This window comes from Aulostomus chinensis, chromosome 19, assembly GCF_037954235.1.
Source record: "Aulostomus chinensis isolate RoL2024-O1b breed Wild chromosome 19, RoL_Achi_v1.0, whole genome shotgun sequence".
NCBI lineage: Eukaryota > Metazoa > Chordata > Actinopteri > Syngnathiformes > Aulostomidae > Aulostomus > Aulostomus chinensis.
In genome coordinates, this window is record NC_141338.1 from 23,524,379 (window position 1) to 23,552,053 (window position 27,675).

Here is a 27,675-nt window from a genome sequence, read left to right on the forward strand (position 1 = left end):
TCTGTCCTTTACTGAACGATGTGTCAGCATGTCGGCGGCATGGCTGACTGATCAATTTCTGTTAAACATCAAACATACTGGGTTATTTAAATGGCTGATTCAGTGTATTTGTTGTGTTTACATCTGTGGCAAAGCATGTGGAAATGTTGCGTAAGAAATGGAGTTGCCACTGTCATGACCTGGCTCAACGGTCACAACAAAAAGGGAGACCACACCATGGTGACATGACAAATAAAGGTATTTATCATACCAAATTTAACCAAGCCAGACCGAATTACAATTACAAAGGAACTATTTACAACATGAGATGTGGATAAGCAGTAGGATCAGTAGTTTAGTGTGTGCAGTGTTGGGACGAACGCGTTACTGCGTTATGAGTTACTGCGTTATGAGTTACTGCGTTATGAGTTACTGCCAAAAAAGTAACTTTGGCAGTAACTAATAATCAAACGCATTATTTTTAAAATTCAATCACTCAGTTATAGTTACTAAACGATCCGTTTATTAGTTTATTTTACGTTATTTTACTATCTCGGCTGAGCCACTGTGTTTACTTCCTGTGTCGGGGGGGCTTGGGGGAAGTGCAAGAGACAGAAGAAGAGTGAGCAGCACTGTGGGGGCGTGTTTGCTTATAACAACAAGAACGTGCAAGACATCAAGGTGGAACCTAGGGCGAGTTTCTTCACGTGGAAGTACGCTCACTACTTCTACTTCGTTGAACAGAAGGAGAAAAATGTTTATGTTAAATGCAACTTATGTCTCGGAACTAAGACCCTCTCTGCGGCCGCAAACAGCAACTCTAATATATTAAAGTATCTAGGCATGCAGCATGCGGCGACGACGAAACTTGTTGCTAAAGCTAGCGGGTCAGGGACCGGCATAGATACCGACACAGATGTCACCTCACCCGTGCACCTAAGCAACAGTGCCTGAGTTGTTCTTTTCAATGAGGGAGTGCTCCTGCTGTCCAGGCTAAAGTTAATCAATCACTTTGAAACATCTTAGTGTTTGTATAAATATAGACCATATTGCTTAGCAGGGTTCAGTTCAGTGATGAAAATGCATGTCAAGTAGTACAGAGCTTACAATGTTAACAGTTCTGAGCTTTTTTTTGTAACTAAATAGTTACTTTTCATAGTAATGCTTTACTTTTTGGTTTTAATAACTGAGTTAGTAACTGAGTTGCTTTTGAATTGCAGTAACTAATAACTATAACTAATTACTGTTTTTCAGTAACTAGCACAACACTGAGTGTGTGTGGATGCATGTGCAGAGTGCATGTGTGCTGGTGTTGTCTGTGTGAACAAAACAAAGGGGAAATCAAACCAACATGACCAAACCAACCAACAGAACCCACACGGTGTGCCTGGAGGAGGAGAGAGAGAAACTGAGTAAATGCAGGGGCTTAAATCAACTCAGCCACACAGGGCCCAAGTGTGCTGAGGAAATCACCGCACCTGCAGGAGAGAGAGAGAGAGAGAGAGAGAGAGAGAGAGAGAGAGAGAGCGAGCACGTGACACAAGGACACGCCCACCACCCAACACACAGACACAGATGACACAGACAAGGGACCTGGGGCATCACCCCCCCCCCCCCCAAGACAGGGGCCCCATTGGGATCCCCGAACATGCAACAGACACACCACAAACAAAAATCAACAACAACAAAATCAACGATGTGCTTAAGTAGCACACACACACAGAACAACAACAAAAACAAACAACGATGAAAAAAAAAACTGTGCTGAAGCAACACACTCTCCTGACTGATGACCCTAACCTGGGAACGTGAAAGGGCATCAGTCACAACATTATCCCGACCCTTGATGTGCCTGATGAAGCAAAGTCCACCTCATCAATCGACGATTTGGATAACTCAAGGAGCAAAGAAAAGTAAGTGGATTATGGTTGGCGTAAACCACAACAGGGCTGACCCCAGAACCCACATACACCTCAAAATGCTTGAGAGCCCAGACCAAAGCTCATGCTTCCTTCTCGATTGTTGAGTAGTTAAGCTGCTTCTTCAGCAGTTTGCTACTTCTTTGAGAAGTAGCAAACTGGTCTATCAACCCCATCCAATTCCTTTAACAACACAGCCCCAGCCCCAACTAGACTAGCGTCGACTTCCAGTTTAAAAGGCTCATCCAATTGTGGAGCAGCGAGAACTGGAGCAGCACACAACAAAGATTTCACATTTCGAATGCCAATTGGCATGGGGCATACCAGACAAACTTAGCCTTAGCTTTCAACAAATCCGTCAGGGGCGCAACTACCATGGAGAAGTTTTTACAAAAGGCACGGTAGTAATCGACCAGACCCAAGAACCGCATAAGCTCTTTCTTAGTGGCAGGAACTGGATAATGCATGACCGCTTGAACCTTTGCACCCACTGGACGAACCTGGCCCTGTCTGACCACCTGGCCCAAATAGGTCACCGACTACTTGCCGAACTCACACTTGGCCAGGTTGACAGTGAGCAATACGGCGGATGTGATCAACCCAGGTGTCACTAAATACAACGTCATCAAGATATACTGCACAGCTCTCAAGACCTGCCGCCACCATATTCATGAGCCGTTGAAACGTGGCTGGCGCATTACGAAGGCCAAAACTCATGATAGTACACTCATACAGTCCAAACAGTGTCACAAAGGCTAAAATTTCCTGTGCCCGAGCAGACAACAGAACCTGCCAATACCCTTTTAAAAAATCAAACTTACTCACGAATGCAGCAGAGCCCACTAAATCAATACAATCTTCAATTCGTGACAAGGGGTAACAATTTGCCTTTGTGACCTTGTTGAGCTTTTGGTAGTCTGTACAGAAACAGGGCGACCCATCTGACTTACAAACCAGCAAGCTAGGTTAGGGATGCACGATATATCGGCCGTGACATCGGTATCGGCTGATGTTAGCCATTTTTTAACATATCGGTATGATGAGTAAAACTGCACTGATGTTAACAACCGATATGTACTTCCGTGTCTCTCTCTGTGTGGCTGCAGGGCTATGTGTGTGTGTGTGTGTGTGTGTGTGTACCTGCATTGATCAAGTGACGGTGTCAGTGACGGTGTCAGTGACGCAGCACGCGCAGCACAGGAGTGTCGTGTTAACTGAGGAGAAGCTATGTCGGCAGTCTGGACATATTTCACGGTGTCAAGAGAAGATACGAGGATTGCAGTATGCAATACTTGCAAAGCCGAAGTAATGCAGGGAGGATGTCATGTCAAATCATTCAACACCACCAATTTAATAACTGCCATCCAGAAGTTCACAAACAGTATCGGGAAGCTAACGCTAGCAAGCAGCCCAAAACAACAACAGCAGCTGCAGCCACCGTTGCGACTCCAATACAGCAAGCTCTTGACAAAACAAGTTCGCTAAGGACAGCGCAAAGGCCAAGTCTATCAGGGCCGAGGTAATGGAAATGATTGCTCTTGACGACCAGCCATTTTCCATCGTGGAGGACTGGGGCTTTCGCCAGTTGCTGGAGCACGTTGAACCTCACTACAGCCTTCCGAGTAGGCGCTACTTCTCCGACGTTTCCCTGCCTGCTTTGTATGAAGTGGTGGCCACGCATATCCACAAGATGTTGGACAGCAATGTGAATGACATTAGCTTCATGACGGATATATGGAGTAGCGATGTCAGTCAGATCAGTATGTTAAGCCTTACTGCTCAGTGGATTGATGATAACTTTGAGATGAGAAGATCTGTGTTGCATGCACAAGAATTTGCTGGATTGCATACTGGGAAAACCATAGCCAGTGCGTTTGACTGCATGTTTGCTCTGTGGAAAATACCAAAAGAAAATGTGCACGTTGTGCTTCGTGACAATGCACGAAATATGCAGAAGGCAATGGATGAGTGTGGTGTTAAAAGCCTTGGCTGCATGGTGCATACACTGCAGCTTGCAGTGCATGATGGACTATCAAGCCAGCGCAGCATCTCTGATTGTGTGGCTATTGGGAGGAAAATAGTCGGACATTTTAAGCACTCGCAACTTGCCACCTCTCGGGTGAGACACATACAGCAGGAGTTGAGCATGAAAACAAAGATGCTACAACAAGATGTCACAACGAGATGGAGCAGTACTTTTTATATGATGCAAAGTTTACTGGACCAGAAGAGGGCACTTGGTGTGTATGGAGCAGATCATGAGCTTCCCGCCTCTCTCAGTGCATACCAGTGGAGCCTCGTTGAAAATATGACCTCACTTCTCACTCCATTCGAAAAGTTAACGGGAGAGATAAGCTCACATTTGGCTACTACAGCTGACGTGATTCCATCTGTTGTGGCACTGAAACGTTTGCTGAGCAAAACAGCTGAAACGGATAGTGGGGTCCGCACAGCAAAGAGCACTCTATTAGAAGCTGTGAATAACCGCTTTGGAAACACTTTCTCTGAGCCACTTTACTACTTGTCAACGATCCTGGATCCGAAGTACAAAGACCGCTATTTTGACACAGTCACCAAGCTAGCGGCAATAAATATGCTTCAGGAGCAACTGGATAAAATGACGCACAGTGCCACGGAGACACCAGCCACAGAAGAACCGCATGAAAAGAGGCTGCGCACAGAAAAAGACGGGGCTGGACAGTCGCTACTGGACATGCATGATGAAATTATGGAGGAAAACTCAACAACGCAGCAGCTGGCGGGCCTGACAAGCAAAACAAGTGTGCAGGTATTATATATATATATATATATATATATATATATATATATATATATATATATATATAACATTTTTATGTTACAGTATTTTGTTCACAACACATTCCACTATGCAATACAGATTTTAAACTGGAATATTTAATTCATTGGGATCTAGGATGTGTTGTTTAGGTGTTTGTGTTCCTTTCATTTTTTGAGCAGTATACTAATTTTTCATTAAAGTAACTGTAAATTATCTAGATCTACTAAAGTAATAGATTTACTTAAATGAAAAAGTTGAAGTATCTCCATTAGTAATACTACACTGCCCCCTTGAGGTTGACCCGCAGCCCTGGTCATCTGCTGAGAATAGAGTTTAACAGGAGAGTTTATGGAGAGGATCATGTTATAATATCCTGTTTCCTGATGATTTTCCAGACATGTATAGTTATACACTTGTCTATATTATTCCAATAGGTGTATGGCTATCTGAGTGAGCCCCCCATCCCCAGACATGAGAGCCCACTGCAGTATTGGAAAAGCAACATGTCCCGCTTCCCGACCCTGGCCAAAGCAGCACGCAAGTACCTTTCGGCTCCATGTACAGGTGTTGACAGCGAACGCCTCTTCTCTGCGCTGACTACAGTGTTAAATATTCTCAAGTTTGATTAGCAAGAATGGAGTCAGGACATGTTTTTATATTGGAATATTTTGCAGTTATAAAAGTAGCCTTAAAATAACACTGTTAGTTGTGTGTGTTATGGAGGCCCTGCAACTTGAAACAACAATGTATTTGCTAGTTTTGGAAATAAAGAAAATACATTACTTTCCTATTCACAGTGTTTACATGTTCTTCAGTACAAAATGTCGGTATCTGTAAATATCGGCCATGACAGCAATATTAATATCTGTATCGGCCAAAATTTACACATCGGTGCATCCCTAAGCGAGGTGATGCCAAACTAGAGGAGGATGGGACCACGATCCCATTATCTAGCATGTACTGGACTTCAGCCTCAAGCACCTTCCGCTTCTCTGCAGGACAATGATAAAATCGCTGCCTGATGGGAGGACTTTCTCCCACATCAGTATCATGCTCAATGAGGTTCGTCTGTGTGGGCGTATCTCCAAAGAGTGCGGGAAACCTCCTGATCAAGTCAACCAACTCAGCACGCTGCAGCGCAGGTAAGTGACCCAACAGCACCTCAAGCTGGCACAGTGATTCCGAATTTTTCAACCTGCCACACATAATGGGATCAGAAGGCATCTCAGTGTCCGTTTCACTGTCCAAACTCCCATTGACCTCTAACAACACTGAATCCACCATCAAAACAGGGTGGACCCCACCCCCATCTAAATCACTGGAACCAGGAACACTACGAGCATAATATGGCCTCAACAAATTCACGTGGCACAACTGAGCTGATTTGTTACAGTTTGGGGTTGAAATCAGGTAATGCAGCTCTGAAGCCTTCTTCTCAACTGTGTACGGGCCCATGAATTTAGCCTGAAATGGGGAGGCCTGGACCGGCAGGAGAGCTAACACCTGGTCCCCAGGGCTAAACTGGCGGTGCTCGGGCAGCCAGTCATACTGCTCTTTCTGAACAGCTTGAGCCCCCTTCAGGTTCTTTCTTTCAACCTCCCCTGCGATGTACAGCCGGCGGCGAAAGCCACTGACATTTATCAAGCAAATTCGTTGGTGGCTCACTCTCAACCAACCCATCCTTCATCAGAGCCAGTGGACCACACACATAATGGCTAAAAACCGGATCATTAGAGCTAAAACCAGAACTGGCCTGAATAACCTCCCTCGCAGCCAACATAAGCCACGGCAACCCCTCCTCCCAGTCCCGTCCTATTTCCATACTATAAGCCCGCAACATAGACTTCAGGGTCAGATGAAATCACTCTAGAGCTCCCTGACTCTGTGGATGATATGCTGACACATGGTTATGCCTCATACCCAGCTGCTGTAAAACCTGCCTGAACATGTAGGATGTGAAATTGGATCCCTGATCACTCTGGATCACATGGGGGATACCAAAAGTAGAAATGAACTGAGTCAGGGCCTTAACTTTGGACTTCACTGAGATGGAGCGCAGGGAAAAGGCAGCAGGATACCGGGTCGTTTGACACATCACTGTTAGCATGTACGCACAACCAGACCGGGAAGGAGGAAGCGGCCCCACACAATCTATAATCAGATGCTCAAATGGTCTACTTACGGCTGGATTGGGGTTAAGGGGAGCAGGCTTCATACCCTGGGTGGACTTACCAGCAAGTTGGCAAATGTGGCATGACCTGACATACTTGGACACATCACACTTCAACCGTGACCAAAAAAAAGTAACATAAGACACTGTCATATGTTTTTTTCACGCCCAAGTGTCCACAACCGTCATGAGCAGTCTTCAATACCACATCACGAAAACAACTTGGCACAACAACCTAAAAAACCACATTGCCCACAAAATTACCATCACAGGGAACCCACTTGTGTACCAACAGCCCTTCCTGCAAAAAGTACCCCTTGGCCAAGACCCTGATCTGTCCAGCTGACTGTGCCTCAACCCACAATGGTGAAAGGGAGGAATCTACCTTTTGACCCGTCACCCAGTCCTCCCTAAACACCCCTTCAGGGAGATGAGGCAGTGGAACATGACCCAGCCATGCATTCCCCTCACCAGCCCCAGAACCAGACTGGCCAGGAGCAGACTCCTTTTTCGTCTGAGCACGAGTCCCTACGCAAGCTGGAAAGACTGCTGACATGGCCATATTCCCCCCTCCAACCTATCTGAAACCACTGGCTTAGACACAACCACAGGTGGTGGTGGAACACCCGCCCACACATGACTGCCAGCCAGATCATTCCCCAGTACCATAGAGACACCCTTAAGGGGTAGCTCCGGCCGAACCCCAACGGGAATGACACCCCGCACCTGGTCACAGTCAATCCTCACCTCATGACGTGGCACCCCCAACTCGATCCCCTTCATCAGAATGAAGTCACCTGTGGTAGACTCCACCAAGAAGAGTAACACAGCCTCCAGCATCAAAGAGTGTTGTGCACCGATATCCCGCAACAACTTAATTGGGACACAAGTATCACTGCCAACCAGTAACACCACCGCCTCAGTAATGAACGGGTCAAAACCAAGGTTCACATTTGAAGCCGCACAGACTGATACCACCTCAGACCCCTCAGTCAAGTCTGCACTGAAACTCACACAAGCAACTTTATCAGGAACAGCGCAAAGCATAGCTGGGGCAGGCCCCGCTGCCTTATGCTTTGACCCTGACTGTAACAGGGGACACTGACCTTTCCAGTGCCCCTCACCATGACAATAGTGACACACGATGACTCACACCCAGCTGCTGCAAAACCTGCCTGAACATGTGTGTGAAATGACTCTACACCTGAGCCATGCTGCCTATGGCTCAGGGGTAGAGTGGCCGTCTAGCAACCGAAGGGTCGCTGGTTCGATTCTCGACCCTGGTGACCATGTTGGTGTCCTTGAGCAAGATACTGAACCCATAAATGCTCCTGATGAGTAGGTTGGCGCCTTGCATGGCAGCCTCCACCATCAGAGTGTGAGTGTGTGTGAATGGGTGAATGAGATGACACTGTAAAGCGCTTTGAGTGCCGCTAAGGTAGAAAAGCGCCATATAAAATTGAGTCCATTTGCCATTCAACCAAATCAGACCGAATTACAATTACAAAGGAACTATTCACAAAATGAGATGTGGAAAACCAGTAGGATCAGTAGTGTAGTGTGTGTGGATGCGTGTGTAGAGTGCATGTGTGCTGGTGTTGTCTGTGTGAACAAAACAAAGGGGAAATCAAACCAACATGACCCACACAGTGTGCCTGGAGGAGGAGAGACAGAAACTGAATAAATGCAGGGGTTTAAATCAACTCAGCCACACAGGGCCGAGGTGTGCTGAGGAAATCACCACACCTGCAGGAGAGAGACACAAGACACAAGGACACGCCCACCACCCAACACACAGGCAGACACAGATGACACAGACAAGGGACTTGGGGCATCACACCACTTACCCTCCAGGCTCTCGGAGACAATTCCCCCCCCCCCCCCCCCCCACAAAGGTCCTGCCCGTGATTGCCGGCACCCGCTGCTCAAATTCCGTCAGGTGCCCCTCTCCCTGACCCCCACCTGGGGGTGGGGCAGCTGTATGCCACTTGACCTCTATCTTGAGGTCCTGTTAGTGCCATTTGCCCCTGCCTGGCCAGGATCGGTGTCCATCCCTCCAGCCTCTGCGCATCGATGATCTGCACATTGATGGAGTGGAAACCTTTTACGATCAACGTAAGCGTATAGATCACTGATGCGCAGAGGCTGGAGGGACGGACGCCGATCCTGGCCAGGCGGCCGTCCTCGCATGCATGATTTTCATTTCCACAATGTGAATGAGTAAGAAGCAATTACCCAAAATTGTGAAGCCAGATTAATTTATTTTGTCCACGAAACGTTCCACAACATTTATCAGGCGGTCGAGCCACTCATTGATCCCCATTGTATGGGCTGGAGGACTGTCCGCCGTCTGTCGGCCTGGTGCTTGTGCTGGGGCCGGGGGACGGGCTGGCCCGAATGCCGCTGGTCCTGGCTGATGACTCAGAGCTGGCGGACAGGCTTGCGCGGTAGCCAGCAGGGGTGCAGCACATTGGCGGCATGGCTGACGGATCAGTTTCTATTAAACATATTGGTTTATTTAAATGGCTGATTCTGTGTATTTGTTGCCTTTACATCTGTGGCAAAGCAGGTGGAAATGTAGCGTAAGAAATGGAGTTGCCACTTACCCTCCAGGCTCTCGGAGTCAGCGTGGCTGATGGCGACAATCCCCCCCCCACAGAGGTGCTGCCCATGACTGCTGCCACCCGCTGCTCAAATTCCGTCAGGTGCCCCTCTCCCTGACCCCCACCTGTCTGGCTGGCACTGCTCCAGAGGGCAGCTGTACGCCGCTTGACTTCCACCTCGAGGTCCTGTTACTGCCATTTTCAATGTTGTTATTTAAATTTAGAGTGAAGCCAATTGATTATTGTCATTATTGCATTTAGTGATTGGGCAGTGTTGAATTTAGTCATATATTTAGCTTGCATTGTTTAGGAAGTTAGAATTACAGACATGCATTAGAAATAGAGAGGAAAACTTTTACAGCGCAAGCAGTGGTGCAAGGTTATGACGTAGTTATGCTCATGCAGGTTTAGTGAGAAAAACTGCTTTGTATCACTTTGATCGTTCAGTAAAGGAGGCGCGAACACTTTTCTACCGTTGTCATAAAACTTCAAACAGGCTTAGCGACTTGTTCTTTGCGTCATTATAAGTGGTTAAGATGTATGAACATGATAAACAACACTGGTGATTAGAAGAGAACATCAGCCAATGATAGGTCTGACCACTTTTTTTTTCATCTCCGCGGGGGTGCGTTGCTCCGAACCCACCACGTTCCACCTCACGCACTTCTTATCCCACTCACGTTTATTTTTTATACTGACACCACTGGACAGGCAGCCAAACAAAATCTGCTTTCTCTCCTCCACCTCTCCTACTAGCACCTCCAGCTCGCACGCCGTGAGCCTCTTTTTTCTTCGACGCTGTTTTGCGAGCGCAGATAGCAGAGACCCTATTTAAATTTATAGGTGGGCGTAACGCGGGAGGACCCGGTCTCTCCGACATCTGCACTCAATTCCATGCTGCTTGGGATGTATCAAGGAAACGTGTGTGGATTCCGGCGCTCGCACATATTGATACAGCCAGATTTTTTTGTGTGTATGCAAGTTTCGCGATTCTTGCGACCGCAGTTTTTTAGAATGAGATCCACGTTAGTATTGATACATGAGGCCCCAGGTCCACCACCCAGGGCATGGCCCGGCTGAGGGAAGACTCACCCTGGAACGGTCCGCCATCTCCCACTGGAAGGCTTTTTTGTGGCCGATGTATGTGCAGTTATCAAATAATGTCAGTTACCAAATACTGCCACAGGGTGTCGCCAACGGACCAATGTGCAGTTAACGCAATTGACGAACTTATCGCGTTGATACATCTGAAAGTGAGCGTCAATCCTGTCGTATGCAAGTTTTTCTTGTGTAAACCGCGTTGATACATGAGGCCCCTGAACCCCATTGAGAATCTGTGGGATGTGCTGGAGAAGGCTTTGCTCAGCAGTCAGACTCTACCATCATCAATACAAGATCTTGGTGAAAAATTAATGAAAGACTGGATGGAAATAAATCTTGTGACATTGCAGAAGCTTATCAAAAGAATGCCACAGCGAATGCATGCCGTAATCAAAGCTAAAGGTGGTCCAACAAAATGTTAGAGTATGACCTTTTTCTGTGGCAACTTTTTTTTGGCCAGGCAGTGTATAATGTGTGTTTATATATGCATGTCTCAGTAAAATTGTGTACTGTAAAAAAAAAAAAACCCTGTTAAAATATATAAGTTGGAACATATTATGTCGTTCGTCACGTTACGAGGGCGAGCAATGACACCCAAATGGAGATGGCAGCAAGGAGTGTCAACAAGTAAGGGGTTTTCAATAATCAAAGACAAAGTACAACAAAAGATTCAAAGTAACAACTGAGAAGCAAATACAAAGTAGCAAAATAAACCAAAATATGGCATGACATAGAATGAACGACAAAGATCCAGGAAAGAGTGTCCATGAGAATCCGACTGACAACAACATGAACGACAAACAATGGTGACGCAGGCAAAGGGAAACACGAGATTAAATACACTGGGAAAAGAGACACAGGTGGTCCAATCAATGCAGGTGGTCTCACCTGAGGTAATCACAAGAAGGAGCACAGGAAGACAGAACACTAACTACAAAATAAGACAGGAAGACAAGACATGGAACATGAGGCAGGGATCGTGACAGTTCTACCGATAAGATGTATTTGCTTTCATTTGTGTTGGTTAAAGTGATGAGTCCATCCGTTTTTTACTTCAGGTTCTGATATATAGCTTTGTTAGCCTTTGTTTGTTAGAACATGACATTAGCCTTAATTGTTTGTTGAACTGTGATAACTGTTATTGCCAATTGGTTCAATTTATCAAAGGTTTTTCACCGTGCTAAAAGCAATAAAAGGAGCTTCAAGAACTGAGTTAAGTCCAGCATCTGATTTGTGGGGAGAGTCCCTTCCCTTTCAAGTATGGGAAAGCTTGCACTGACATGACACTTGACACAGAATGTTGTTTCAGACTCTTATCATGTTGAACCTGATCAAAGCTTACTGTGTCTATGGGTTTGTTACTGTAGCCAAATAAGACATGGCAAACATATTCAAGAATACTAGATGCATTTGGGGATATGTGTTGATGAATAACATACACAAATATTTGTGTATCATACACAGTGGTGTGCTAGTTACTGCAAAACAGTAATTAGTTATAGTTCCTAGTTACTGCAATTCAAAAGCAACTCAGTTACTAACTCAGTTATTAAATCCAAAAAATAAAGCATTACTATGAAAAGTAACTATTTAGTTACAAAAAAAAGTTCAGAACTGTCAACATTGTAAGCTCTGTACTACTTGACATGCATTTTCATCACTGAACTGAACTCTGCTAAGCAATATGGTCTATATTTATACAAACACTAAGATGTTTCAAAGTGATTGATTGATTGATTGATTAACTTTAGCCTGGCTAGCAGTAGCACTCCCTCGTTGAAAAGAACAACTCAGGCACTGTTGCTTAGGTGCACGGGGTGAGGTGACATCTGTGTCGGTATCTGTGCCAGTCCCTGATCCGCTAGCTTTAGGAACAAGTTTCGTCGCCGCCGCATGCAGCGTGCCTAGATGCTTTAATAGATTAGAGTTGCTGTTTGCGGCCGCAGAGAGGGTCTTAGTTCCGAGACATAAGTTGCATTTAACATAAACATTTTTCTCCTTCTGCTCAACGAAGGAGAAGTACTTCCACGTGAAGAAACTTGCCCTAGGTTCTGCCATGATGTCTTGCACGTTCTTGCTGTTTTAAACAAACACGCCCCCACAGCGCAGCTCACTCTTCTTCTTCTTCTTCTTCTTCTTCTTCTTCTTCTTCTTCTTCTTCTTCTTCGGTTCTTACGGCGGTTGGCAACCAACAAGATGGAGCATTACCGCCCTCTTCTGTCCCATTGCGGAACACCATCTACCCCTACAACTAAATCCTACCACTAAATCCTAAACATAATCCCTATACCTAAATCCTACCATAGAGTCCTGTTTCCCTCAAATAATCTAAAAGAACCCTAACACTCTCCCTATCCTCCATCCTCAGAACTCCCTCCAGACTGATCTCACCCCTCCCCATGTTCCTCCACCTGTCCCTCATCACCCTCCTCTCCACCTCATACCTGCCACACCTCAGGAGTACGTGCTCTACTGACTCTTCCTCACCACAGCCCTCACACAGCCCAGTGTCGTGCTTCCCTAACACCTTCAAAGTCCCGTTCAGCCCACAGTTTCCCAGCCTCAGCCTCACCTTCACTACTTCCTCCCTTCTCTGCCCACCTCCACCCCTACACCCTCTAGTCCGCACACTCCTCTGAACCCTATAAAAGTGCCTACCCTTCTTCTCTTTGTCCCACCTTCCCTGCCACATGTCCATCACCCTCTCCCTCACTATCACCTTCACCTCAGCCCTACTCACCCTCACATTCATCTCCACTGTCCTCTTCACCAACGCCCCCTTTGCCAACTCATCCGCCTTCTCGTTCCCCTCCACACCCACATGTGCTGGTACCCATAAAAACCTAACCTGACCCCCCCGCTGAACTATCCTCGTGACTGCCTGAAGAACCTGGTACAAAGCCTCCTGACGACTACCCGAGTGAAATGACCTGACGCTAGTTAGGACTGCTGCTGAATCTGAGCAGACCACCACCCTCCCCACCTGTGTACACTCCACCCACCTCAGTGCCACCAGCACCGCTACCATCTCCACTGTGTAAACCCCCAGCCCATCTGTCGTGCGCCTACTAATCCCTATCCCTTTCCCCAGTACAGCCAAGATAGTAAAATAACGTAAAATGAACTAATAAATGGATCGTTTAGTAACTATAACTGAGTTATTGAATTTTAAAAATAATGCGTTTGATTATTAGTTACTGCCAAAGTTACTTTTTTGGCAGTAACTAATAACACAATAACGCGTTAGTCCCAACACTGATCATACAGTGTCTAATACAGCAGTACTGTTTGAATTGATGATTTGATTCACTCTGTCAAAGCCCATCACATAAGGTGGTGATAACCATTTAATTCATATCAAACACAGTGTTGAACCAACACAGCCTTAAGTATAAAAAAAATCCATATATTCAGGAATAATTTTCAGTGGGTGGATGAATTTATTCAATTTCTTATCCTACTATATCATGTACTGTACAACTACTGAGGTCACTGAGAAACTGAACTGACAAGTTGAAACGTGCCTATACAGCATCTGGAGTGGAGTATTTTCATAATGATACAGCACACTAGGTGTCAGTTATTAAGTTATACAACAACAAATACTTTTCCAATACATCTAACATGTTGGTCATTTGTGTTTCCCTTTTGATAGCGATAGCTATTTATACAGAAAGAATATCCAATACCTATGCATTTAAACTTTTGCAGGTAATTTGAATTAGTCAATTAATGATCTCTCTAGTGTGATGGCAAAAAGAAAAAAACCTGTGACAACAAGCACGCTGTAAGTCAGGTTGTGTGTTATTTCCTGCCCTTTCAGTGGAGGGGATCTGTGAGCGGAGCCTTCAAAAGAGGTGACACCACTGATGAGGTCTACAGCAAGACCTCTATTCTCTCTTTTGAGGATTACATTCACAGTTACACATTCACACCAGGTTGCTGCCCAATACAACCACAGTCAGATCTGATGACTTCTGAGCAGCTCTACTGGAGCAGTTGGAGTTAAGGGCCTTGCTCAAGGGCACCTCAGTGGTGGTAATTGGGGCAGAGCCACTGCTGTTTCATCCTTTTCCTCATACAGATTTATCTTGCCAATCTGAATAAAAAAAATACATTTGATGAGAAAAGACTTTGAATAATGGATGCTTGTTGGAGGATTTTTGAGCAAGGACACACAGGTGTATCACTGTACTTCTTTCAGTGACAGTGAGCAACCGAGAGGCTTGGCAGACAACTGGAATACACAATAGTGTGCAGCTCTAAAGCATTCCAAACCCAAACTAGGCATGACAAGGCCAATGCTGACTCGGAAGTGTTATACTCAGAAAAAAGGACAAAAGTCAATTGAACTATTCCAACAGTAAACATAAGTCTGACAGTCTGTGATTGTTATTTAAACCATTATTCACCCAAACAATGGGATTACTGGTGTGGAAGTGCAGGGGTCTCAGAGGGATTGGGGTCTGATAGACTGATACTCAGAATGACTGAGATGGAAGAGTAAGGTAACAGCATAATAACTGTATAAACCTTGTTTACCTAATTATCAGATCAATTGCATATCAATTCAGTCATGTTGTTTCGGTAAAATTAGCTTATTCCAGCTATTTACAGCCATCAACATTATATTATATATTATATTTATGATCAATGGTCAGCCTGAATGAGCCATAACAATTCAATTGATAGAACAAGGGAAAGCACTGGAAGGTAGTCCCCATGGAAACATACACTCATACACAGATATAGCACAGACAGGACAGTCTACCACCTGACTGCACAAATCTTTGTCATGGTCCTGTTGAGTTAAGGACTTGAAGTGTTTGACTCTTTTGTTTGCATTAATGAGCATTTAGTTTTGCAGTTCTTAAGTATTTCCTGCTTTTTAGTGTTTCTACCTGTGTTTGGATCATTCTGGTAAGTTTTATTTTTAAAGAAAAAGTTTTTAATTCTTGTGCTTCATCTCTGTTCTCTGCATTTGGTTCCTCCCATCACCACCTACACTTGACAAAGAAAGGAAGTCTAAAACCATCAAATGATCATTGCAAGCATAACACTCTCTTTGGTATGATCCTATAATTTTCTTTTTATTTAGTCTCATTGCCAATCCTGCAGGTGACTTGTAATCCTAGATGGATTTCCGCATGGGCTAAGTAGGCGTGTGCCCAGGGCCCTAGAGCCAATAGGGGCCCTTGGCCTTCACAGTTGTTGTTTGCTTTTTGGAACAATTTTTAATAAATAAATAAATAGAGAGAGTGTATATATATATATATATATATATATATATATATATATATATATATATATATATATATATATATATGTATATAGAGAGACTATATATGTATGTATGTATGTGTATATATATATATATATACATACATACATACATACATACATACATTGGACTTAATGTGGTTGTTAAAAAATGTAGTATGATGATAAAATCATTTCAATGATTTTAGAGTTTATAAGAATAAATAAGTAGTCATGTGTGATGGCACAATGAGGTACTACTGTACGTGCGCTGGGGGTCAAACAGACAACGCATTTTAAAATTGAGAGGTGGGCGCTCAGTGGATCCGTGAAACAAAAAAAAAAGAAAAAGGAGCCAAAAATGCTGCTTTGGTGCAGCAAATTACAATAATTTAAACATTTTTCACCAGAAAAGTGAGGCAAGGTGATGGGAGTCATAGCAGCGGTGCCGGAACTACAACTCATAACAATTGTATTCACTAACACTCGTATTCACTGGTGAGCATATGGACCTATTTAAGTGGAATACGATGAAAACAACCAGCCAGTGTGGACTGCACTTTCTCGTACACATCTTCCATGACACAAGTCAGATGACTACAAAACTTCTCTATTTTTTTCCCTCTCGATTCCAAGGTATGGCAGCTGCAATAACTCGCCATACCTAAATGTTGCCCCTGAAGACCTTAAATAAAATGACAGTAATTTTGTGTGGTTGTGTGTTGCCCGGTGTTATGTATGTAATGTGAAGAGCACCTTTGTATGAGCACTGTTTGTGTGTGTAGGCAGGTAGTCATGATAATCCATTTATGCCTGTAATTGCACATCAGTGACATACCTGTTTTTGATACGTAGTTTGACCTCTGTTGAACATGATTTGCTGTGGTGGGACAACACGGGTGTTTCATTTTGTTGTTGTGATGGTGGTGGCAATGAAGTCAAAAGTGCAGGAGGAGAAGGAGGAGGAAGGAAAGGAAGTGAAGAATCAAACTCCTCAATGTATCCTGGATCATACATCCTGGGGACAAACAAAGTAAAACAAAAATTCTGAAAAACTTAACACGGTGGCATGATCCAGAGGTAAAGTGGCTGTCTTTTGTGGCTTTAATTGCTCCTGATGGCCCTGTGATGGACCGGTGACCCATCCAGGGTGAACTCCGCCTCTTACTCAATGTCAGCTGGGAGAGGCTCAAGCCCCCCCCCCCCCCCCGCCCCCCCAAACCTGCCATTAGGAACTGAAAATAAAGGAGGAAGATAATAGTGGTGTCTTAAGAGACTAGTTACAAAGTAAAGAAGAGAAGAAAAATATCTCATGGGGATGTGTCAGACAGGATTTTCAGTTTCAGATGTGGCTGGAGAGTTTCTCACTGCTAAATTTAGTGACATTAGCGAGATTAAGATCACAAGAAGTGGGATTATAATAACTAATTGTGTTTAAGAACATCTGAGGAAAACGCCTTGAACATAAACTTGCTTGGAAATCATGATTATTGTGCTGCAAGGTGCAGAGGAAATTTGAAAAGATTAAAATGATACCAAGAGGTTTTTGAATTTTACAGACATATTTGGAGAGTTAAAGTTTGATACTACACTGAGGGAAGTATTTGCACCAATTTGGACAACTGCATTGAGATTATATTAATCTTTGTAAATCTGTACACTCAAATGAGCACAGTTAACAGATCTCACAGTAAACTGACTTTTATCCAGTGGGTGTTGGTAAGGAAACATCTGTGGATCGCCATAAAACCCAATAGAAGAAGAGGGAAAAAACAATAAGTTCACATTTATCTATTTAGGGATAGATTTAATGAAGCAATCCCACTGGCATTAAATTCAGTGTCAAGTCCCTTGATAACAGATGACCCTGTTGTCAAATTTAGTTCCTCTCAGGCAAGGTGCAAGATGAAATGATAACAGAGTACAAATCAAAACCACTCTTGTGAGGGAAAAGCCTAAACTACCAAAACTCAAAATCATTCTACAGAGGAAATCCTGACCAGACAAAGAATCAACAAAAATCCAAACTTGGACAAGGCATGGAACAAAAATACAAACTGACAAAGCATGAAGCGGCGTAGCATGGTTGCACATGAAGGACAAGACGAACTAGACAAAGGGAAAAGCAGACTACATATGCACATGAGGTGATGGTAAACAGGCGGAGCGGTGTTGCAGTGGTAGCACTGTTGCCTCACAGCAAGAAGGTTCTGGGTTCCAGTCCCAGTTCGGGCATGGGATCTTTCTGTGTGGAGTTTGCATGTTCTCCCTGGGTGCTCCAGCTTCTTCCCACAGTCCAAAGACATGCAAATTGGACACTCTAAATTGGCCGTAGGCGTGGCTGTGTGTGAATGGTTGTCTGTCTATATGTGTTGGCCCTGCGATGTACTGGCGACCTGTCCAGGGTGAACCCCACCTCATACCCGAAAGCCACTAGGATAGGCTCCAGCCCCCCGGTGATGCTTAACAGGATAAGTGGAAGAAAATGGATGGATGCAAGAGTTAAATTTTAAAATAAAACAGGAAGCCACGAGGGAACATAGACACAAGGCAAACAAAGAACACTTCTACATGCATGAACATGGAAAAACAAGCACCATGGTACAATTCTGACATCCAAGAGCTTAAACAACACAAAAGGACGTGGCTTGCCTCCAGACTAGAAGAGTAAAGTGTAATCTGGCAAGATGGCCTTAAAATTTATAGAAAGGCCTTTGAAAAACTAGAGCAGCCTATTACTCAGCATCAATCACAGGGGCAGGTAATCAGGTGACGCATGGAGGTGGAGGGTAATGCGATTTTTACCGCTCACTCAACTCACCTCACCTCACTCCTTTGTTTTCCCGCAGCATCACTTTATTAGTTTCCTTTTCCATCAGTTAAGTACCTTTTTTGTTAATAAAATGGGAATGTCACCCAAACGTGGACCAGCGTATGGACAGTTGTTTTGTTGAGCATGTCAAAAACAGTCTCTCACTTCCATGCAGTGACTACAGGAGGGCAGGATAGTCACTATACAAGTAAAAACCACTCTCACCTGGAGATTTGGAGCTTCTTGGATAACATCTTGGGACTCAGCAATTCCATCATCGTCATCCCAACAGGAAGGAAAAGTTTGTGGGCACGGACTAACACACTAAGGTCCGGTTAGTACACTCAACTGTACAGATGCTAGTATCGCTTGTTTGGAACAGCATCGCGGTGATACGGATGTCGGATGCTTTGATGTTGATGTTTCTCATACAAGACTGTATTCATTGTGAAGATTTGTGCATTCATAAAAAGTGGAGGAAAGAGATAATCGTTTGTGATGTGTTTGTTGAAGAAATATCAACATGGTTGAAAGAGAATAGAGTTTCACATGATGGTGATGAAAATGATGATGCTGATCAAGATGATAAGGATGATGATGATAAAACTGTAAAGTCTGTGAGTCAAGATGATATTAATCCTGAGGACAGTGTGTCTAATGTGCCAAGTAAAAGGTAAAGCAGGAGAAGCCATTCTAGATCAGCCATGTCTAGTACTTCATCTGCATGCTTAAAGGCAAAGGCTGAGAAAGCAGCTTTAATAGAGAAAGATGCTGCTCTGCAAAGGAGACATGATCTTGAGGCACAAGAGGAAAACTCAGACAGGAAAGGGGCAAACTGAGGAAAATTAAAGAGCAACTGGAGATTGATGCACAAATAGCTGCTACTGCTGCTGCAAGACTCTCTGTGCTGGAAAGAAGTGATGTTGGAGGAAAGTCCAGTTCAAATGGAATGAACTCTTATGTGATCAAAGGACTTAAAGACCAAAAACTGGAATTCAACGCAAATGCAAATGAGTTTGTGCCAAAAGGAAAAATTCTGCCTTTGGATCATAGCCTAACAGTGCCACTTGTCTTATCTAAGCAAGATGTGCGACCAAAGGTGAAAGTGCAAACACAACCACAGGATCAAATCCAACATGGCACCTCAATAAGAATGGATGACACACTCAGATCACAGTTGCAACCAAACACTGAAATGTCCCACACAACCACATCGAAGCACCAACCTCAAAATATTCTCACAACCTCTATTGCTGCATCCCTCAGGTCAGTAGCTGCACAGGAACAACATCTGCGTAGTATTCTAAATGGACACTCATCAGTGCAAAATACAGCTGAGCACGATGTTATTTGTGGAATCATACAAAAGCAAAATGAAATCACCACAATGCTTGTACAGCAAAAAATGTCTGCTACTTTGCCACAAAGAGAAATAACAATTTTTGATGGTGATCCATTGCAATTTTCTTCACTTATTATGACTTTTGAGCATTGTGTTGAAGAGAGGACCAGCAGTTGTCAAGATTGTTTGTATTTTCTAGAGCAATACACCAGGGGGCAGCCCAGAGACCTGATGAGAAGTTGTCTTCATATGAACCCACAACAAGGTTATCAAAGGGCAAAAGGCCCTTTGAAAGAACACTTTGGCAACGAATACCAGATAGCAACAGCCTACATGGACAAAACATTTGCATGGCCTGTTCTTCAGGCAGAGGATGTTCGGGCGTTGAATGAATTTGCTTTGTTCCTCAGAGGATGCTGCATTGCTATGACTGAGATACAGCACATGAAGGAGTTGAATTTTCCAAGTAACATGAGGAATGTCATCATAAGTGGCCATATAAACTAAGGGAAAGATGGAGGTCTGCAGCCTGTGACATTCAAGAACGACGAGGTTACAGAGCCACATTTCCCAATATGGTGAGCTTTCTGGAGAATCAAGTCAAGATCTTGTCTCATCCACTCTTTGGTGATATTTCAGATCCACGTCCAAGCACTTTAACAAAGCCTGTTAATATAGGAGCAAGCTACAAACTAGGAGCAACATCAAAGGAAGCAGCTTTGCAACTACCATTGTAGCTAACAACCACAATGCAACTCCGAAGCCCACAGCGTACAAGATGCATTCACCTTGTTGCCACATATGATGTTGCAGGAAATGTGCCAGAAAGGCATGTTTTGGGATGATCCTGTACCCCCCACATTCTCACAGCAATGGGCAGAATGGCAGGTGGACCTGGAGAAAGTGGTGGTGTTTAAGGTGGATCACTGTATCAAACCAAAAGACTTTGGAGAACCCATTCATGCACAGTTACATCACTTTGGAGATGCTAGCGACCATGGTTACGGCACAGTGTCCTATTTTAGGTTGGAGAACCAGGAGAAAGGGATTCATCTTGCATTCATGTTGGGTAAATCTAGATTTGAGCCGTTTAAACAAACAGCAATCCTTCACCTTGAACTTACTGCTGCTGTGCTTGCAGTTAAAGTTGACAACATGCTCAGGAAAGAACTGTAATTGCAGTTGGAGGAGTCCTGCTTCTGGACTGACAGTCAGACTGTGCTGAAGTACATCAATAGTGACACCAAAAGATTTCGCACCTTCATGGCAAATAGAGTGGCCTCTATAAGGGAAGCAACAAAAGTGGTTCAGTGGAGGTACATCAGCTCAAAGAGCAATCCTGCTGGTGAGGCATCTTGGGGTTTGTCTATGGATAATTTCCTGACATGTAAAAGGTGGAATGAAGGTCCAGATTTTCTTCAAAAGCCAGAAGTGGATTGGCCTCAACCTTTTGCTCCATATGCTGTTTCGACAGAGGATCCAGAGGTCAAAAGGGACTTAAAGGGCAAATGTCATCATCTCTGGCTCGGAGGATGCCACCACAAAACTTATTCATCACTTTTCTGTGTGGACTAAGCTCAAGACCTCAGTTGCCTGGCTCCTCAGGCTCAAGGCTATTCTCCTGGAGCTAAAGAGAACAAGAAAGGAGATAGTTACATCTTTTGCTAGGCTCATCCACAAAATCTGTTGAAGAGGAGATGAAAAAGGCCTGAGATGCTATTGAAGGTCAATCACTCTATGTGAATGACCTCTCCAGAGCAGAATCTACCATTATAGGGTTCAGTCAGCAGGCAACATTCATGGAAGAAATCACTTCATTGGGGAGTGCAGGAGCAGGTGTGAAGAAAACCAGTGACATCTACTGGCTGGATTCTGTATTGCAGGATGGTTTATTGAGAGTGGGTTGAAGACTCAGTAGGTCAGCTTTACCCGAGGAGCTGAAACATCCTGTAATACTGTTCAAAGGTCATCATGTATCCAATCTTATTCTGTGATATGTTCATCAACAACTTGGCCATGCTGGAAGAAACCATATGCTTTCAACTTTGCGACGAAGGTACTGGATTACAAACGCTAATTCTGCCTGTCGAAAAATAATATCTGAATGTGTGGTTTGTCGACAGTGTCGAGGGCAGCCAAGTGAGCAGAAAATGCCAAAGGAGAGAATCCTTCCAGACCTGCCTCCTTTCACCAATGTAGGAGTGGACTTCTTCGGGCCCACTGAGGTCAAGAGAGGACATGCTATGGTCAAAAGGTATGGAGTAATATTCACCTGCATGGCAAGCAGAGCCGTACATTTGGAGGCTGCAGATTGTCTAGACACAAGACTCCTGTATTAATGCCATACAAAGATTTGTGTGTCGCAGAGGTCAAGTGTCCAGTTTGAAGTCAGACAATGGCACAAATTTCGTTGGAGCAGCCAGAGAATTAAGAGAATCCTTGGCTGCCATAGACCACAGCAAGATTAAAGGTGATCTCCTGCAGAAGGGAATTGATTGGATTTTAAACACCCCTGCTGCCTCCCACCATGGTGGTGTGTGTCAATCCTTGAATGATGAAAGCCTGCATACAATCCTGTGTGAAGTGGGGGCTTTTCTCAATGACCGCCCCCTAACCAAGGTCTCTGATGATGTCAATCACTTGGAAGCTCTCACTCCAAATCATATTCTTTTGCTCAAGGGTAAACCCACTCTTGCTCCTGGCCTCTTTCAAGAAGATGATGTTTACATCAAGAGAAGATGAAGACAGGTTCAATACTTTTCAGATCTGTTTTGGAAGAGGTGGATAAGGGAATACTTGTCACTACTGCAGGAACGGCAAAAGTGGACGAAGCCTTGGAGAAGTTTAATGATTGGAGACATTGTTGTCATGGATCAAACAGCTCCTCATGGTTCATGGATTATGGGCAGAGTTACAAAGACTTACCCAGACAAGAAAGGACTTGTACATGCAGTACAGTTGAAGACAAAGACAGGGCATTTGGATTGGCCCACATACAAGCTCTTTTTGCTTCAAGAGGCAGTGTAAAGGTCATGACCCAACATTGAGTCACATGTTTAGGAGGATCTTGACTCAGAAGAAAGGAGACAGAAGATTGGATTGTTTTGTGACTCCTTTATTGCTTGATATAATTGTTCTATCATCATAATTAGGGGGGCTGCGCAGTGGTGCAGTGGTGAGCACTGTGGCCTCACAGCAAGAAGGTTCCGGGTTCGAGTCCCGGCTCGGGCGCGGGATCTTTCTGTGTCGAGTTTGCATGTTCTCCCCGTGCCTGCGTGGGTTCTCTCTGGTACTCTGGCTTCCTCCCACAGTCCAAAGACATGCAATTGGGGACTAGGCTGATTGATTCTCTAAATTGACCGTAGGTATGAATGTGAGTGTGAATGGTTGTTTCTGTATGAGGGCCCTGCGATGGACTGGCGACCTGTCCAGGGTGTACCCCGCCTCTCGCCCGTAGATGCTGGGATAGGCTCCAGCCCCCCCGCGACCCTTACTAGTAAGGAATAAGCGGAAGATGACGATGGACGGATCACAATTAGGGGCCAGTGTATAGGAGCCACATCTGTTTATTTGTCTGTCACTTGGGTTTTTTTCAGGTCTCCACGGGTGGCAATATAACCTTTTCTTTATAATCACGTGGGCAGGTAATCACGTGACGCATGGAGGTGAGGGGCATGCGGTTTTTACCACTTTTCCCGCAGCATCACTTTATTAGTTTCCTTTTCCATCAATTAAGTTATGTTTTGTTGTAACCATTTTTGTTAATAAAATGGGAACATCACCCGAACGTGGACCAGCGCAAGGACAGTTGTTTTATTGAGCGTGTCAAAAACAGTCTCTCACTTCCATGCAGTGACTACAGGAGGGCAGGATAGTCACTATAGTGTTAAATATATTTATCTGTCGCTGTCATCTGGCTTCGTTCAACAGTCATTCAAAGTAGTGGAAATTAAAAGTTTCCTCAAGTAAACGGCTCTAGATCCAGAAGTTTCAGCCGACTATCGACCTATATAAAATCTTCCTTTTCTTTTCAAGATTTTGGAGAAAGCAATTGCTATACAGCTTCGGGACTGACCTGAAGAGGCTCAACCTACCACACTTAGCATCAGTATTGGTATTAGTACTAGTGGTATTCATATTAGCATTCTCAATATTGTACTAACATTGACATAAGCATTTTGTTTCTATTGTATTTGTGAGCACTGAAATACTCATACTATACTGAAGTTGATCACTTAAGTAACAAGTAGATGTCATTTCCTTTACCATTATTTGTTGTAATTGTTGCCCCCAGTCTCTCTGTGTCTCTCCCTGCTCATCTTTCTCCTTTTGTGGTATTCACACACCTATCTGTCTGTAATTCTCTCCACCTCCTTTCCCTTTCTCTTTGTTGCAGTCCCTCTTTTTTCTTTTATGTCTTTCTCTTTCACTTATCTGTATTTTTCTCTGCCCCTGTTTTCCTGCTCTCTGTTCCCCCAACTGACCAAAGTAGATGGTCGTTCCCATTGATTCCTGGTCTCCTCAACATTCTTGCTTGTTTGAAGGTTTTCGTCACTGCTGTCGAATGATATGCTTGATCATGGAGAACTGTTGGGTGTAAATTAATTTAAGGAGCATAGTTCTAGACCTGCTCTACTCTAAAGTGTCACGAGATAAACTTTGTTGGGATTTGGTGCTGTACAAATATTGACAAAAACTGACTTGACTCGGGGTGGCATGGTGGTGCAGTGGGTAAGCACTGTCGCCTCACAGAAAGAAGGTTCTGGGCTCAAGGACAAGGTCTTTCTATGTGGAGTTTTCATGTTCTCCCTGTGCCCACAGGGTTCTCTCTGGGTACTCAGGTTTCCTCCCATAGTTCAAAGACATACGTAGGGGACTAAGCCAATCAGATACTCTAAATTGACAGTAGGTGTGGCTGTGAGTGTGAATGGTTGTCTGTCTATATGTGTTGGCCCTGTGACGGACTGGCGACCTGTCCAGGGTGAACCCCGCCTCTCACCCGAAGGCTGCTGGGATAGGCTCCAGCCCCCATGCAAGCCTTAACAGGATAAGTGTTAGAAAATGGATGGGTAGATGGACTTGACTTGACACTGACAAGTGAAAAGACCATTTCGGTGGAGAAAGTCTTCAGTTTTATTGTTTGCTCTTTTTTCAAAGAATAAAGCTCTTCATTTCTGACAGAACTCTTCATGTGAAATAGTGTTGGCAAAGACGTAGTACTTGTATTCTGCACTGCCACTTTATTTTACTGTATTTCATACTGACCATGCAAAGCCAGGTCTCCACTGCGCTATATTCAGTCATACATGAGCAGTTCAACAGAGACAGTCTCACCTGCACCAACTCATTAATGAAGAAGTATTCTATGTCAGTCAGAGTAGCAAATAGCTTGTGACTGGACAGTGTGTAGTATTATGAGCAGTATTGTGTGCACAGTTTAAAGCATCAAACAAAACAGAGGAGGTGGTGCTTCCTTGTGGCTTTATTTGGCATTGCAATTATATGCACACTTTATTAGTTATGTCAACAGGGATGACCTTCTTTTAGCTGCAGCTGGGTTTTGATTAATGAATGTGCCAGATGAGATGAAACGTACAGTATCAAACACACAGTCTGTGGGACTATGACTGATTTCCATCCCACTAAACACATATGTTTCGATTAACTGGCAAATAAAAAAAATCCCTCTGCAGGAAAATCAGTATAATTTCCCCAGGAAAAATTTAAGGGCTTTGTCGATAAGACTCTTGCAAAACCTTCCCATCATCTGCACACAAATGTCACATTATCAATGGGATGAATGCTGATGTCATTGTCTATGATCAAATTGGTCAGTAGGTGGTTCTTGTATGGTTTACCTTGTTTCTTACCTCAACCTGCTCCAGAGCAGGTTAAGTCTGCAGGCTATGCTACCACAGTGATATTCTCAGCTCTTACTTCAACTACATTTGAAGTATAGAAAATCCTGGGTTAATCCTGAAGTTATATGAGGCTGAGAAGAAGGCTGGCATGATGAGAGCTGATATAAACACAAGAATAATCATCCACAATAATGTTGTTGTACATCATGCGAAGAAAACAGTGTAATTTCATGTAAATCAAATGAGGCCTACTTCCTGTAACCAGAAGATAGCATTACAATGACTTAATTCAGCTTGTAGCTGTGTTTGGGCCAGCACTCTAATCAAACGTGGAACGTTTGGAAGAGATCTGACCATACAGGGTAGAGTTACAAAAGCTTCCTGTTCTATGGCCAAACACTAAAATCGGCCATCTCGCAAAGGCACCACTGCTATATGAAAACTTAGGTTTCACAGTAACAATGGATCTGGTTGACAACAGGGACAACAGAAAATTAAGAAAACCTTGTTATTTCCTCCTGCCACCAGGTTGCCCGATGACTTCTCTGCCCCATAAGGTTTACTACGTCCTTCCGTGGCCCATACTACACCTCTTTTCAAGGCCACTGAAAACATTACCCCTTTGGTGGAGGTAAAAATTAAATGAGGATATTTTCCAGTCCAATAAATTAGGATGTTTTCAAAAATGTGACTGCTTCTATTAGCTGCAAACTAAAGACAAATCTACTATAGACGTGGTGAACATAAAAAATTATGCTGTCAACAAATGACAAAAAACACTGATTGAAGTCAGCATTTTTGTCTCCCTCCACCCTTCAGAGCCATTTAAATCAATAATACAAAAACACAGGAACAGACACACAAACGCAGATGGACAATGAAAGGCCCACTAACCTGAAACCTGTTGAACCTGATGAGAAGAATGTCAGACAGGCACAACACTTTGAATCTACCTGAAAAGGAGGTGGGACCATGGGACCATAAACAAGCTTAACTGTCAGTGTTAGTGTTATTCCATGAAAGTGACACAATTTGAGTCCCTCTCATCTCTTTAGGTTTATTTCATCTATTGGGTCACCAAAATAGGGAAAAAGAAAGCAATTTAAGACCTGAGTGAAAAACAACAGCAACAGAAAAGTCAAGTCAAGTCAAGTTAGTTTTATTTATATAGCACCAAATCACAACAAAGGTTATCTCACTACTTTACAAGTAGAGCAGGTACCACACTCTTTCAATGAATTTACAGCCAACAACTCCTCATGAGCAAGCACATCCTGCTACAGTGGCGATGAAAACCTCCCTTTTAACAGGCAGGAACGTCGAGCAGACCCAGGCTCAATGGGGACGGCCTTCTGCTTTGACTGGTTGGGGGGAAAGTGAGCAGGAGAGCAGGAAAGAGACACAGACAGATAATGGAGGAATACAGATATACAGAAGGGAAGAGTGGGACAGAGTTAAAGAGAGAGAGAAAGGGAAGAGACTGATGGACAGACGGGGAGGTGAGCAGCTTACAAAAGGAGCATGGAGAGGAGAGAAGCGCTTAAGAACCTGAGCACTCCTCCACAGAGTCCTGATGAGGGAGATCACCTAGAGCACTGGTTCTCAAATGGGGAGGTACGTGAAGCTTTAAAAAATATATATATATTCAAAAATATATATATTTAAAAGGAGCATCCATCCATCCATCCATCCATCCATCGTCTTCTACTTATTCCTGTCGTGGGTCGCGGGGGGGCTGGAGCCTATCCCAGTGGCTATGGGCAAGAGGCTGGGTACACCCTGGACAGGTCGCCAGTTCATCGCAGGGCCATCATATAGAGACAAACTAA

General features: G+C 44.1%; 1 protein-coding gene across 2 annotated transcripts in view; it reads right to left on the reverse strand.

Annotated features, from left to right (window-relative positions):
* The window catches only part of shroom3 (shroom family member 3), a 135,039-nt gene that overhangs the window by 71,363 nt on the left and 36,001 nt on the right, over positions 1-27,675 (reverse strand). For both annotated transcript variants that reach the window (XR_015110404.1, XM_086187432.1), the window contains exon 3: positions 16,670-16,849. Coding sequence is in view for 1 of the 2 variants with exons in the window: in XM_086187432.1 (XP_086043558.1) it covers positions 16,670-16,849 (180 nt within the window). In the remaining variant the exon portion in view is untranslated. The remainder of the gene's footprint in view (positions 1-16,669; positions 16,850-27,675) is intronic.